Raw genomic sequence first — 11,992 nt, forward strand, 5'->3', positions numbered from 1 at the left:
TTTTCACAATACCCACCCTTGGCCGAATCTGCAATGAGGTACAATGATGATGATATGATTTTTATTCTAAGAGAAATGAAGAGAAAATGATGAAAAATGGTTAAATGTGATAGAAAAACAAAGTAGAAAATTTACCGAGTTAATGTCCCATTTTTTGGCCGAATTTTCCAAGGAGGAAAGTAAACTGATTTTGGTCATTTTAGAAGGTTATTGGCTGATATTTAATGGTTAGAAATGTTGGAGAGAGAATGGGACGATTTAGAGCTAAAATGGAGTGCGTTAGCAATTTATCGGGTAAAGTACCAAAAATAGGTTAATACCGCATTTAAGCCGTTTTAGGCTATTGCATTTCATACCATGCATTAGTATAGGATTTAAGTCAATTATATAGTGATTTAGCATCAATGTGGTGAATTAGGTAAATTTTGCAATGTGTCTAGGAGGAGAGTCTTCCGGTAAAGGCAAGGAAGTCGTACCCGACCAACAGTGATCGGGGCACCTAGGAAGCATTTCATCTGTACAAACGGTGAGTAAACCTATTATTATTGTAAATTATCTAGAGTTTATTTTTAAATGCTCTTTATGTATTTATGAAACGAAAATGAGATTAAAACGAGATTTTTGATGTTTTATAAATAAATGTGACAAATAAAAATATATTGTGTTGATTATGAAATTGAGTAATTGGAGGCTACCAATTGTCTTGAAAAATATATTTTCTTATAAATGGCTTATGATATATGAGTATATGTGGCTATATTTTATAATTGCATTGTGAATAGAATGTAAGCTATCTTTTACTATACAAGTTAGATAAATAAATAAAAGCCACGTTATACTGTCGAAATTTTATTAAAATTGGTGGGTTTAGTCAGTGCAGTGACGGGTTTTCGTAGACTGCCTATTAAAGGGGCACGGTAAACCCTGTTTTATAGTTACTCTGGTTGTAGAGGCGAGGAGAGTAACTCCCGGGGTAGTGTTAGAGTTCACTTCACGTTGAACCCCCACGTGAACGTGTAACTCGGCCAACGCCAAGGAACGACTTGTTTTTAAAACTAGAATGTATTTAACATGTAAATATCTTAACAACCTTGGCGGACTCGGTTAGATGCCTAGGCCAAGGTATCCCTGAGGACTAGATTTTGGCTTGAGCCATGTTTTTAATAAAGGTTATAAGCCTTGACAACTGTTTTGGTAAATTACAAATGTTTTATGGTTTAAGAAAGAAATTGAAAACCTTATGAAATGGTTTGTGATTTGTTGTTTAAACTTGCCTCCATTTTACTCGCCTTTAGATATTTATGATAATGTCTGTTTACTCATTGGGATTGTAAAATCTCACCCACCTCCTTTCCAAACATTTCAGGCCTGTGGTAGCTTGTAGATACCTTATTTTATCGAGGATTTCAATTGACATCTCTATCTCACAAACAGTAGGTTACTATCACTAATAGTTGGTGTATTTTGGGTCACTTGTCATTGTAATTATTATTGTACATTATAACTTTGTAAATTATTGTATGTATGAATTTATTTTACTTCCAAGTTATAAAAGATTTTTTACATGTATTTCTATAAATATTGTTTTATATAAAAATTTTATATTTTAATCAATATTTTGAATAGTAATATTTGTCTATAAATCCTTTTAAAATATTTTTATCTTTTGATATATTTGAGCCGAAAACTACTGAAAATTGTTTAAAATTGAATGCTTAAAAACTATTTCTCACAAAAAAGGCAAGAAACTAATATGTAAGTCTTGCGGGGTTCTGATTGGCATTTCGGGTAATGAGTGTCAATCGGGACGTCGCGACAGTTGTCATGGGGTCCGAGGGAGGTTCTGGGTCGTGGCAGACAATATTATAGTTGATAATATCTAATAAAGTGGAATAGACTCAAATATTAAATGGAGGTTTAAGAGTGTAATATGTGTAGAAAATCTTAAACCTATAATGAGTAGTGTTGACTCCATATATTTTTTATGATAACAAAGCATTCCTCATTCATTAATGTCTAACTTTACTACTATAGTGTGTAGAATAGAGTTAATCCTCTCAATAAAATTAGTGTTTAAAGACAAGATCACATAATAGATAGGTTAATTAGTTAGAGTGAGAAAGAAGAAAAGGGTTAGTGAAGACAAAATTTTAGTAATTGATTAACAAAAAGCCTTAGTTAGTTAAGGCATGACTAGTTGACAAGCTGAAGCAAAACAAAAAAAATCTTAATCAATTAGCACTAGGGTTAACTGATTAAGAATGTACTGGAAAAAGAAAAACAAAAGTGTGCTAATCGATTAAAGCATGTGGTTAATCGATTAGAGCACAAAACCTGAAAAATCTCTAAGCATCAAAAATTTAAATTCAAAATAAGTTTGACCGTTAAAAAGAGCCAAAATAGAGAAATTCAAATTCAAAAAATCTTTTAATTGATTAGAGTTTGTGTTAATCAATTAAGATTGAAACCAATTAAGATAAGTATGCTGAAGTAGAGAACTTTGAAGACAGTGATCTCTTAATTGGTTAGAGTTTCCTATAATCGGCTAACGTATAACACATAGTAACAAGACAGTGTAAGATAGAGAAGCTATAATCAGTTAGAGCTGCCTATAACCAGTTAGTCTAACTCTATTTGTCCATTTGAATTTAAACACTAGAAGACAAAATAATAGCTAAAATGGCATCGAAGTTGTCCCTAACAACTAGAATCTATCTTGAATAATAAAATCTGTCCCCCAAAGTATAAAAGAAAAGCTTCAATGGTCAAAGAAGCAGATTTTGAAGAAGCAAAAGCCACTTTGAGCAAAAAGCTAAATGACCTTCACCAAAACACTTGTTCTTTACTCCTATTTGAGAAAAAATGTTTGAGTTTGGTTGTAATCTTTTCAGATTTCTAAAGATACCTAGTTGTACTTTTTTTCCTTCTTTTTTTTTTTGGAAATTTAAAGTATGAGAAGCACTCAAGAAGTCATTGAAAGAGATTACAGTTTAGGTTAAAAGCTCACTTTGTAAAAACTTGGAGGAAGTTGTCAATTCCACTGTTATAGTAAAGTTGGGTTGAACATCCTTGATTGGGAAATTAAGGTAATGGATGTAGATTAAGAAGACTGAACCACTATAAATACTCTTATATTATCCACTTTTCTCTACCTTTCCTTGGTATCTTTTAATTTTGACAAGTTCTAAACCATTTTTCCTCCAGCTAATTAAGAGCTCTACAAGCTCAAAAGTGCATACCTTAAAATTTTAGTGTCATTCATCCCTTTAGCACTCCAACAGGACCGATAAGTAGGACTAAGGATCATTACACAAAGTTAAGATTAAATATTCTCTCTTATTTACACAAAAACATATTTTTACCTATTGGAGAGGTAATAGCTCAAGAAGGAAGATTTTAGTATATTGAATCTGAACAATTAATCTTATCTATATTGTTTTTATTGTCAAATTAGGTATAAAAGATCAAGTATATTTTCGTGTTCTAAATTCCTGACATGTTTTGTCCTGAGTTTAATATATGTATGATTTATTCTAACTTTGATAAATTGTTAGAAGCCAAAAGTGGATCTTCCATAAGTAAAAGATTCATGGAGATTGATCCAAGCCAAAAGCCCATATCCAAGTTTGAAAGCAGCTATTTTCTATTCTTTTTTATTGTGTTTAATTCAAGTAAATGATAGCCGCCATTTGCTAAATAAAAATGATTATTTTAAAATTATAATTTATAGTGAAACTTATTTTTTAAAACATATATCTTAAGGTGAGGAATAATTAAAAGAGTCCTATCAAGATGTTTGGAGAGCTCAAAGAAATTATTCCTATATAAAAATGAAAATAGTATAAAGAACATGAAAATAAAAACTTTTAAAAATTAGAAAAATAATTATATAATATAATTTAAATAAAGAATTATTTTTTTATTAATTCGAAAAGTTACCTTTAAAAAAGAAAAGAAAAGAAAAGAAATTTGGAAAAGGGGGGAAAATGATGAGTTTTGGTCTTTTGGCAACCGTAGCGCGGGCAACCTCTAATAAAAAACAGACCCGAGGGCCAAAACCCTAGTCGTCGTTTGTGAAGGACAAAAGGCAAAGTTGGTCTTCCCCTCCCCTCCAACTCCTCCCGTTTCCAGGACACACTCTCACTCCCTTTGCCTTGGACCAAACAACAAACAAACACACCCTCCTCTTCGTTAACGAAATGGTGGACCACCACAGCGCAGCCAGGCCACTCAAGAGAGCTCGCAGGACTACCAGAGTCACTGCCGACCTCTCCGATTTCCTCTCTTTCCCTTCCCCCTCCACCACCGCCGCCTTTTCCGGAAAGCCTTTCCGTGAAGCCGTCCGGAGCTTCCTATCCTCCCACGCCCGCCTCACCACGGCCTTCGCACCGCCAGTCCTTCCCTGCCTCATGACGTGGCAGATCCTGTTTAGAGTGGGTGATTCTGTGACGGACGCCCACGATCCCTCGCCGATCGTCGCGGCGCTTTATATCGTGGAGGAGGACGTCACCAGATCCTCAAGATCTGTCTACTGCGACCAGTGCCGAGTCGTTGGTAAGTGGAGTGGAGTGGAGTCCACTCTAGTTGGGCATGCTCGCTCGCATTCTTTTTCTGTATACACATTAACTAAAACTAGCTTTTACTTAACTCGAGTACTAATGATAGTACTAAGTAGAGTAAAAGAAAAAAATGATTTTATTTATTAGAGAGTAACTACTAAATTGTGTTGGGTTTTGAAATGATAGGATGGAGCGGGCATCCTGTTTGCCGAAAAAGATACCATTTTATCATAAGGTCTTGTGATAATGGGATCAATTCGTACGAGAACAAGTCTTGTCCGTCAAGGTCAAAATTTTGGATTTTTCTTGTCTAATATTTTCGGATTTAGCTTTATTTATAACTAATGCTATCTCATCTCATCTCATCTCATCTCATCTCATCTGTGCAACAGAGTGGTTAGTGGGGATCATGATGATGATGATGTCCATGATGTTGAAGAATGGGAGTATTCACAGTTTGAAGATAATACGCATTTGCTGCATGGAGTTGTTCACTCCAATGGTTACGGCCATCTTCTCACTGTCAATGGCAGAGAAGGAGGCTCCAACCTTCTCTCTGGTTTTCACATCATGAACTTCTGGGATTCCCTCTGCACACTTCTCTCTGTCAGGTTTGGACACCCACCCACCTTATCACATTCATTCCTTCATTCGCTTGTTTATTCATCAGTATACCAAATATAAAAAATTATTGCAGTTTCACACTTCCTTCTACTAATTTACTTGTGTAAAGATGGTAAAGAAAAACCCTCGCCTATACTTTACATGGCCTTTTCACATCCTCTTAAACCCATTGTACCTGTCTTAACAGCCATCAGTCTATCCGTACATTTCTTTTCTTCACCTGTGTTGTTACTGTATTACTACTATTCTACTTATTACAAATGCTTAAATAAGTGTGAATTTTCTCTTTTTCTTCAATATAGGATTTAAGGACTCTTGAGAACACCGTAGAGTGTTTCATCAATCCTACTTTCTGGTAATTTTGTTGAACAGGAAGGTAACCGTGATGGATGTATCAAAGAAATATGGTATGGAATACAGGCTGCTTCATGCAATTACCAGAGGCCATTCCTGGTATGGTAACTGGGGTTATGAGTTTGGATCTGGAAGCTACGCCCTCACACAAGATGCTTACAAGAGAGCAGTGGATAACCTCTCGACCATGCCGTTGTCCCCCCTTCTGTTCCAAGGGCGTAAGACCCGAACTCGCCTGCAGAACATCATTGCTTTTTATCAGTCCTTGTCATGTTCAGAACTTTCAACACTCAAGGATCTGTTTTCATTCCTCCTAAGACTCATCACTGAAAGCCACAGGACCTCAATGCCTAAAACATCCAAAATGTCAGACTCTTCCACAAATGTATTGTGTGCATGGACAAGAAATGATGTAGAATCACTGCAGCAAGCTATGATTAAAGTGCTAATGGCCACAGCTCCAGGTTCCAACTGGGTAACCAGGCGTGGTCTAAAGGGCGTCATGAGTAAGGCAGCCTCCCCTGAACTTCTTGATTACTGCCTTAAGCACTTGAGAGGGAATTTGGCAACCAATGGCAAGGTGGTTGAGGCTCGTTGCAATCCAAACTCCAGTGATATTGAGTTCAGGTGAGGCAAATTCAATTCTGGTTAACCTATCTCTTGTTTACTGGATCTTTGTAACTAACAAATGTCTTGTTACACAACAATGACCAAACAGGCTTCAGCCCCTTAGTTCCGTGCCAAATGAATCTAGCTTGTACTCAAATTGCCCATCAGAAGAGCACATCAAGGGTGATCTGAAATTTTTGTTTGACTCCTTGCTCCACCCTGAAACCATGTTGACTTACAGACCTCAAGCAACAAGGGAATGTGTGATTGACTCGGCTACTAAGCTTCTTGATTGCAAGCAATTTGTGAAAGACTACAAACCATATGCTTACAATCCCTTTGCCATTTGTGTTTGGTGTCATTTAGAGCTTTCTGATCAACCTAAAGATGATCCAGTTCCTCCCCCTGAACTGATTGTTTTACCCCTTAATGCTACCATCGGTGATCTTAAATCTGAAGCTACAAATGCTTTTGAAGATGTATATGCCATGTTTAAGAGGTTTCAAGTTGAGCATCTACTAGATTACGGTTCTGTAGAGGACAACATAACTCTGAAATTATTGGTTGGCACAACTGGATCAATTCAAGTTAAAGGAAGATGTCCATCAAAGCATGGACTTAACCGATATCGGCTGGAGAGGGGAACAGATAACTGGACAGTTGACTGCACTTGTGGGGCAAAGGATGATGACGGTGAGAGAATGTTGGCCTGTGATATATGTGGTGTTTGGCAGCACACAAGGTGTGCAGGAATTGACAATGCTGATGCAATACCTGCAAAGTTCATATGCATGAGATGTGCTAACTCGCTTCACAAGAAATCTACAAGCATTCCAAATTCTGGAATGGAAGCTAGAAAGTTTTCTCAACTTGACACTTGTAGGGGAGCAATCGGAAGTAATGGTCCTGGATTTACTACTGCCTTGACAGTAGGGTGAATGTATATTTGTGTGTAAACATGTAAATAGTTTCTGTTTAGCTTAAAGGGCAATTATCAGTACAGGGCTTTTTCTCCCCCACGGTTTTGGAGCCATAAGCTGCTTGTTCAACATATTTTATCCAAGGAATTTGTATAGAATATTACTTTAAAGAAATTTAACCTTTATTTAAACAAAGTGGTTCATTTGTAAAGATGTCACAGACTATTTTACCTTTAGTCTCCTTTGCAATCTGTGTCTCGGCTTGTTCCATTACGCCCTCTTAACAAGTCATTAGTTCCTTCTGAAGCCGGGGAAACTGTGGTCTTGGAAATAGAAAGGTGTCTAACAGTGTTGCACAAACTATTATACTTAGTTACCACATCCTTGTACAAACCTAGTAATCTCTCCACATCAGCTACTGTCAGTTCACCAGCCTCAGCTTCCATGTAAGGATAATTTGACCCAGCTGATCCAAGAATGGCTATGTGATGATCTGTTTGACAACATTGAAAGATTCAATTCATATGAAAAAGAATCACAGATATTTCTTAATAAGAACTTAACTTCAATGCTGGGGAAGTGGGACTAGGAGCGAGAACTATTCATTTCATATGAGAAGACGAGATGGTTGAATAATCGAAGGGAGAGGGGATCCTAACTACGAGTCAGCCCTTCCAGCACCAAATGATCTTTACTTTTCTTTGTAGAGACTTTTTGGTGTTCAGTGTACTGAGGTTGTACAAGACAGAATTTCAATCAAACAATTCTCTATGGTTAACTTCCTTTCAGATACAGAATGGAGCGAATATTAGAGTATATGGATAAAGAATAAAATAAAAAAATTAGTAAATCATGCATACATTAAATGCTGTAGTTTTGTTCAAACTTACCATTAATGTTAGTTTTCCTTTTGTGCATTTCTGTTGATGGACCAGGATCTGTCTGCTTCCCAAATGTTGATATCTTATCTATGGTGGGTGAGGTTATTTGGGGCACTCTATTGACCAATCTTGCTGCTTGCATACTCTCCTCAAATTCAGTTTCTTCAATAGAAAGAGATTTGGCATTTAAGTCTACAATGAAGGACTTGGCTGAGACAAGATTCGTGTGATAATAAGCTGCTTCTGAGATAAGCTTTGACTGCCTCCGGTATAATTGGATGAATTTGAGGTTGGAATGCAATTGTGGAGGATTGGCCTGTCCATGAGATTTAGTTAACTAACATTAATGAGAATTAATCATTACTTCCTGAAAGCAACAAAATAATCTGCAGTGTTTTGTCCTTCTAAATAAATTTTGAAGATTAAAAGGAATGCAGTGATCATTTGAAGCACTAGAAGATTAAAGTTCGTGCCAATGCAAATATAAAAACTTGAATTAATAAGCCATTAAAATCACATAATTCATGGTCAAAAACACCAAATGACCTACACTTTTATAAATGATAACTAATTCATCCTGAAACAGCAGACTATACTCCTGCCACCACCCACACCCACTCATGCACACACATAGAAGACAAAAAGAGAAGAGCCACTGCTGAAGATAATAGCAACCACCCATAACAAGGATCAAAGGTTTGTTTTGTTAATAACTTGGGGACTTTGAAATTGATGACAACAGGCAGAATAGAAGGATAAGAAAACTATACAAATATGACAGACAACATAGCATGCTACTTAGATTACTTAATTACTTCAGAATGAGGAACGTAAGAGATCAAGAATTTTCAGTGAGTAAAACACGGTGCATATTCAAAAGAAGAATTAAATGTCAAGAATATATATAGATTGAGCATAAATTCTCAGACACTGTATAATGAAAACAAAAATGATACTAACACAAACCACACTTTGCAATGATGGGACTGTGACTGAGACAGTGAGACATAAGAATCCACAAAATGAGAATGATGATTGGTAGAATGGCTTATTACCAAGGAGACCTTGCCTTGATCGTAACATATATAAGAACAGGAAGAAAATCATCTGCCCCTCCTGGAACATGATCTTCTGAAATTGATGCATTGAGCAGTAAATTGTTGATGACTCTACAACAATTCATGATACACAGAAGCTTCTCACGAGGAGCTTTGAAAGCATTGATTTTTTTTAATTCTTTCTCTGCAAGCTGGGGACAGAAGGAAAAAGTGTGACTACTACTTATTAGGAGGAAGTATTGTCACATACTTGACGCAATATAAATAAAACAAAAAAGTAAAGAAAGCAATTCCCAGTGCACTAACATGATCAGCAGAATATCTCAACACTTACAAACATAAACGATAAAGGAAAACAGAACCATGCAGTCATAGTAAACCTAAGTCCAAAAGCAATCTCGTTTTCCATTGGTGGCCAAAAAATGAAATTTTGCGTAGATGATCTTTACCTCAATAAAAAGTAATGTGACATGATGCAGATTTTGAAAAACCTGATAGTGCAGAATGTAAGAAGATAATGTGTATTCCCTATCTCACATTTGATATCATCCATGAATACAAGAGTTTTGTAACTAGTCAACAACCTCTACCTTCGAGATCCAACAATAGGTCCAACGATTGAAGTGAACCAATTAAAACTAAAATCAAGAACCATTTTGTTATTTTTCCTCTTTTTCCTTTTAAGGTGAAATCAGAAACCTTTTATCCAGCATCTAAACTTTTTCACAGTTTTCCTCTTTCAGAAGGTAACAGGGTACGCTTTATATGAGGTTTTGTCTTTTTAGGAAAAAATGCTACAGGCTTTTTCATTCATGCCATATGTCATGATAGTTTTAATGTAAATGAACTATTAATCAGTTAATTGAAGCTGTGATGCTTAATGCTATTTCTAAGTGAAAATTATTTCGTTAATAATTTATTTATTGACAATTAATTAAGCAAGTAACATCAGAGTTGGGCAGAAAACAAGTTTCCTAAATTAGGCTCTCAAATCTATGTAAAATGCTCAACATTGCAGCAACAAAATATCTGACTAAATATTTACCAGTGTATGACTGTAAACTAAACATTAAAAGAGCATAGCTTCATTAGAATTAATCACTAAAACAAACTTCCCAATACTTAATGAGGTCAGCAGGCATACCAGCCATGAAGCTTCATTTTGTAGCACTACTGGTATGTCTAAATGTTCAGGCCTCAAGAAGGTTTGCAACAAGCATATCTTCTCTGAGATCTCTCGATCCATCTTGATGTCCTCAGCAGAGGATGCAAAGGTCCGCGAATGTAGTTTTGTCATAACATATTTCTCCAGACCCTGCAGTAAGTAGCACACGTCAATATAAAGTACTGTAACTTTATGTACTTGGGCAGTCCTTTTGTTTTTCAGAGGCCCTAATTTAACAAGCACATCAAAGTATTATTTAATATAACTAAAGTTGGACCTATCACTGTTCTTAGAACAGTTCTCTTCTTAAAAAACATGCACTATTCTAACAACAAAGGCTTGCCTGGTTTTTTTATTCTTAATGTTATTCAGCTTCTTTTGAATTCTTTTTTTCCTCCTAAGTTGTGCTACCACCACCACCACCACCACCACCACTACTACTACTAAATGTGTTAAATGGCTGATTACTCCAACTTAGAGGCAAAATCCATCCGAACATATAGTTTGTTGTATTAAGTATGAAATATTTGGTTAATACACCAACAAGACTATAAAGAAAATCATTTGCAAATATAAAATGCTAACCTCCAAGGCATTGTCAATTTCTTCATCGGTGGAGCCTGCCCATAAAGGATGATCCCTTATAGCAGCTTCCGTTGTCAAAAAGAAGTCCTGTATCCTTTTCCCATCATTTTCCGGGTTTCCCGCATTAAATGAAAATGACACAATGAAGCTGAAATAAAATACATTTTCTAAGTTAAGAATTCTGGTACCTAAAATGCACAACCAGGAAACATAATTTCTATATTCTTCTCCTTTATTTTTGTTCATGAGGACTCCACGGAACACCTGAAATTTTCTATACAATATATGTAAAATTCCTATTAAATTAGAAGATCAAATCAAACTGCAATAACAACTTGCCACACAACAAAGAGAAAAAAGAAATAAAAAGAAAATTGACCGCGATAACAACTACAAGCTTGAGCGCAAATCGCTTATTTAAGCTATAGAGTTCTACTTCAGAATGTAAGCATAAAGGAATGAATATTTCCTACAATAGATTTGTGGAGAACATAAGCTATCTTATAATAAAATTTTTTCCTTCAATAATAGCTAAGAATAACATTACGATTTTCGGAATCAGGATTGAAACGAATGTTAAGATCACGGGGATTGAGCGAAATATTTTCATATAAAATTGAAAAGAATTTCTTCCAGAAAACCCTAAAACGCATCTAAATTACCAAAAACAAAAAGAAACAAAGAGCAATTGCAGAGAAATCTAAATGGATAAAAAATAGAATTGCAAAAGAGAAGGAAAGAACCTCTTGATGGATCGAACAAGGTCTAGAGAAGCAGGGTTTCGCATTTTGTCGAGAAAAGAGTCGAATGGAAGTGAGTGAGTCGTCTCCATTTCTTTTATGACTAATTACTGAACCAAAAACACAAATCAGAGCCTCCTTTTGTTGAATTCAGGAAAACAAACAAAAAGCAGAGTAACAGCAGCCTTTGAGAGTTGAAAGAAATAAGCCATAGGTATAAAATTAATAATAAATAAATAAAGTTGAAGTAAGTGTAATGAGGCTAAAATAATGAATAAAGGATGCAACGAGCACGTTTGGTAGCTATTCCCCCTCTATTCCCTTGCCATTCCTCATCCCTTGTTTGGTTGTCAAACAAGGTGAGGAATAGGAATTCCTAAGGAATAGAAATTTCTCAGATTTATCTTTGGGGTGAAAATGATTAATACCAGTTCCTCCCTTGGTATTATCTATTTCGTAAACGGGGAATAAGTTTGAAATATCATTTGACTAAAATA

General features: G+C 35.6%; 2 protein-coding genes across 3 annotated transcripts; one reads left to right on the top strand and one right to left on the bottom strand.

Annotated features, from left to right (window-relative positions):
* The first annotated feature begins 4,009 nt into the window (after positions 1 to 4,009).
* On the top strand, positions 4,010 to 7,261 carry LOC18592777 (RING/FYVE/PHD zinc finger superfamily protein). Its single transcript, XM_007019657.3, has 5 exons — positions 4,010 to 4,554; positions 4,746 to 4,845; positions 4,952 to 5,170; positions 5,556 to 6,164; positions 6,256 to 7,261. The coding sequence occupies exons 1-5, from the start codon at positions 4,200 to 4,202 to the stop codon at positions 7,082 to 7,084; spliced, it is 2,112 nt and encodes a 703-aa protein (XP_007019719.3). The 5' UTR covers positions 4,010 to 4,199; the 3' UTR covers positions 7,085 to 7,261.
* On the bottom strand, positions 5,241 to 11,760 carry LOC18592778 (vacuolar protein sorting-associated protein 9A-like). 2 transcript variants are annotated; one of them, XM_007019663.3, is made up of 7 exons: positions 11,499 to 11,760; positions 10,756 to 10,903; positions 10,150 to 10,320; positions 9,017 to 9,196; positions 7,957 to 8,263; positions 7,298 to 7,559; positions 5,241 to 6,920 (listed from the first exon to the last, which is right to left on the bottom strand). In XM_007019663.3, exons 1-6 carry the CDS (start codon positions 11,585 to 11,587, stop codon positions 7,300 to 7,302), a joined length of 1,155 nt encoding a protein of 384 aa, XP_007019725.3. In that variant the 5' UTR covers positions 11,588 to 11,760; the 3' UTR covers positions 5,241 to 6,920; positions 7,298 to 7,299. The 2 variants fall into 2 exon arrangements, with proteins under 2 accessions (XP_007019725.3, XP_017981563.2); XM_018126074.2 differs by having other exon boundaries at positions 5,241 to 5,772; positions 11,499 to 11,758.
* Between the last annotated feature and the right edge of the window lie 232 nt (positions 11,761 to 11,992).

Source organism: Theobroma cacao, chromosome 8 (assembly GCF_053813885.1).
Source record: "Theobroma cacao isolate CCN51 chromosome 8, ASM5381388v1, whole genome shotgun sequence".
NCBI lineage: Eukaryota > Viridiplantae > Streptophyta > Magnoliopsida > Malvales > Malvaceae > Theobroma > Theobroma cacao.

Excerpts from the sequence above, each read along its gene's own strand:
- LOC18592777 (XM_007019657.3), top strand. The coding sequence starts at position 4,200 with ATGGTGGACCACCACAGCGCAGCCAGGCCACTCAAGAGAGCTCGCAGG. Across the intron at positions 4,555-4,745 it reads CGACCAGTGCCGAGTCGTTG|GATGGAGCGGGCATCCTGTT; the intron begins GTAAGTGGAGTG and ends TTGAAATGATAG. Across the intron at positions 5,171-5,555 it reads TGCACACTTCTCTCTGTCAG|GAAGGTAACCGTGATGGATG; the intron begins GTTTGGACACCC and ends TTTGTTGAACAG.
- LOC18592778 (XM_007019663.3), bottom strand. The coding sequence starts at position 11,587 with ATGGAGACGACTCACTCACTTCCATTCGACTCTTTTCTCGACAAAATG. Across the intron at positions 10,321-10,755 it reads AAATTGACAATGCCTTGGAG|GGTCTGGAGAAATATGTTAT; the intron begins GTTAGCATTTTA and ends TACTTACTGCAG. Across the intron at positions 8,264-9,016 it reads TTATATATGTTACGATCAAG|GCCAATCCTCCACAATTGCA; the intron begins GCAAGGTCTCCT and ends TCTCATGGACAG.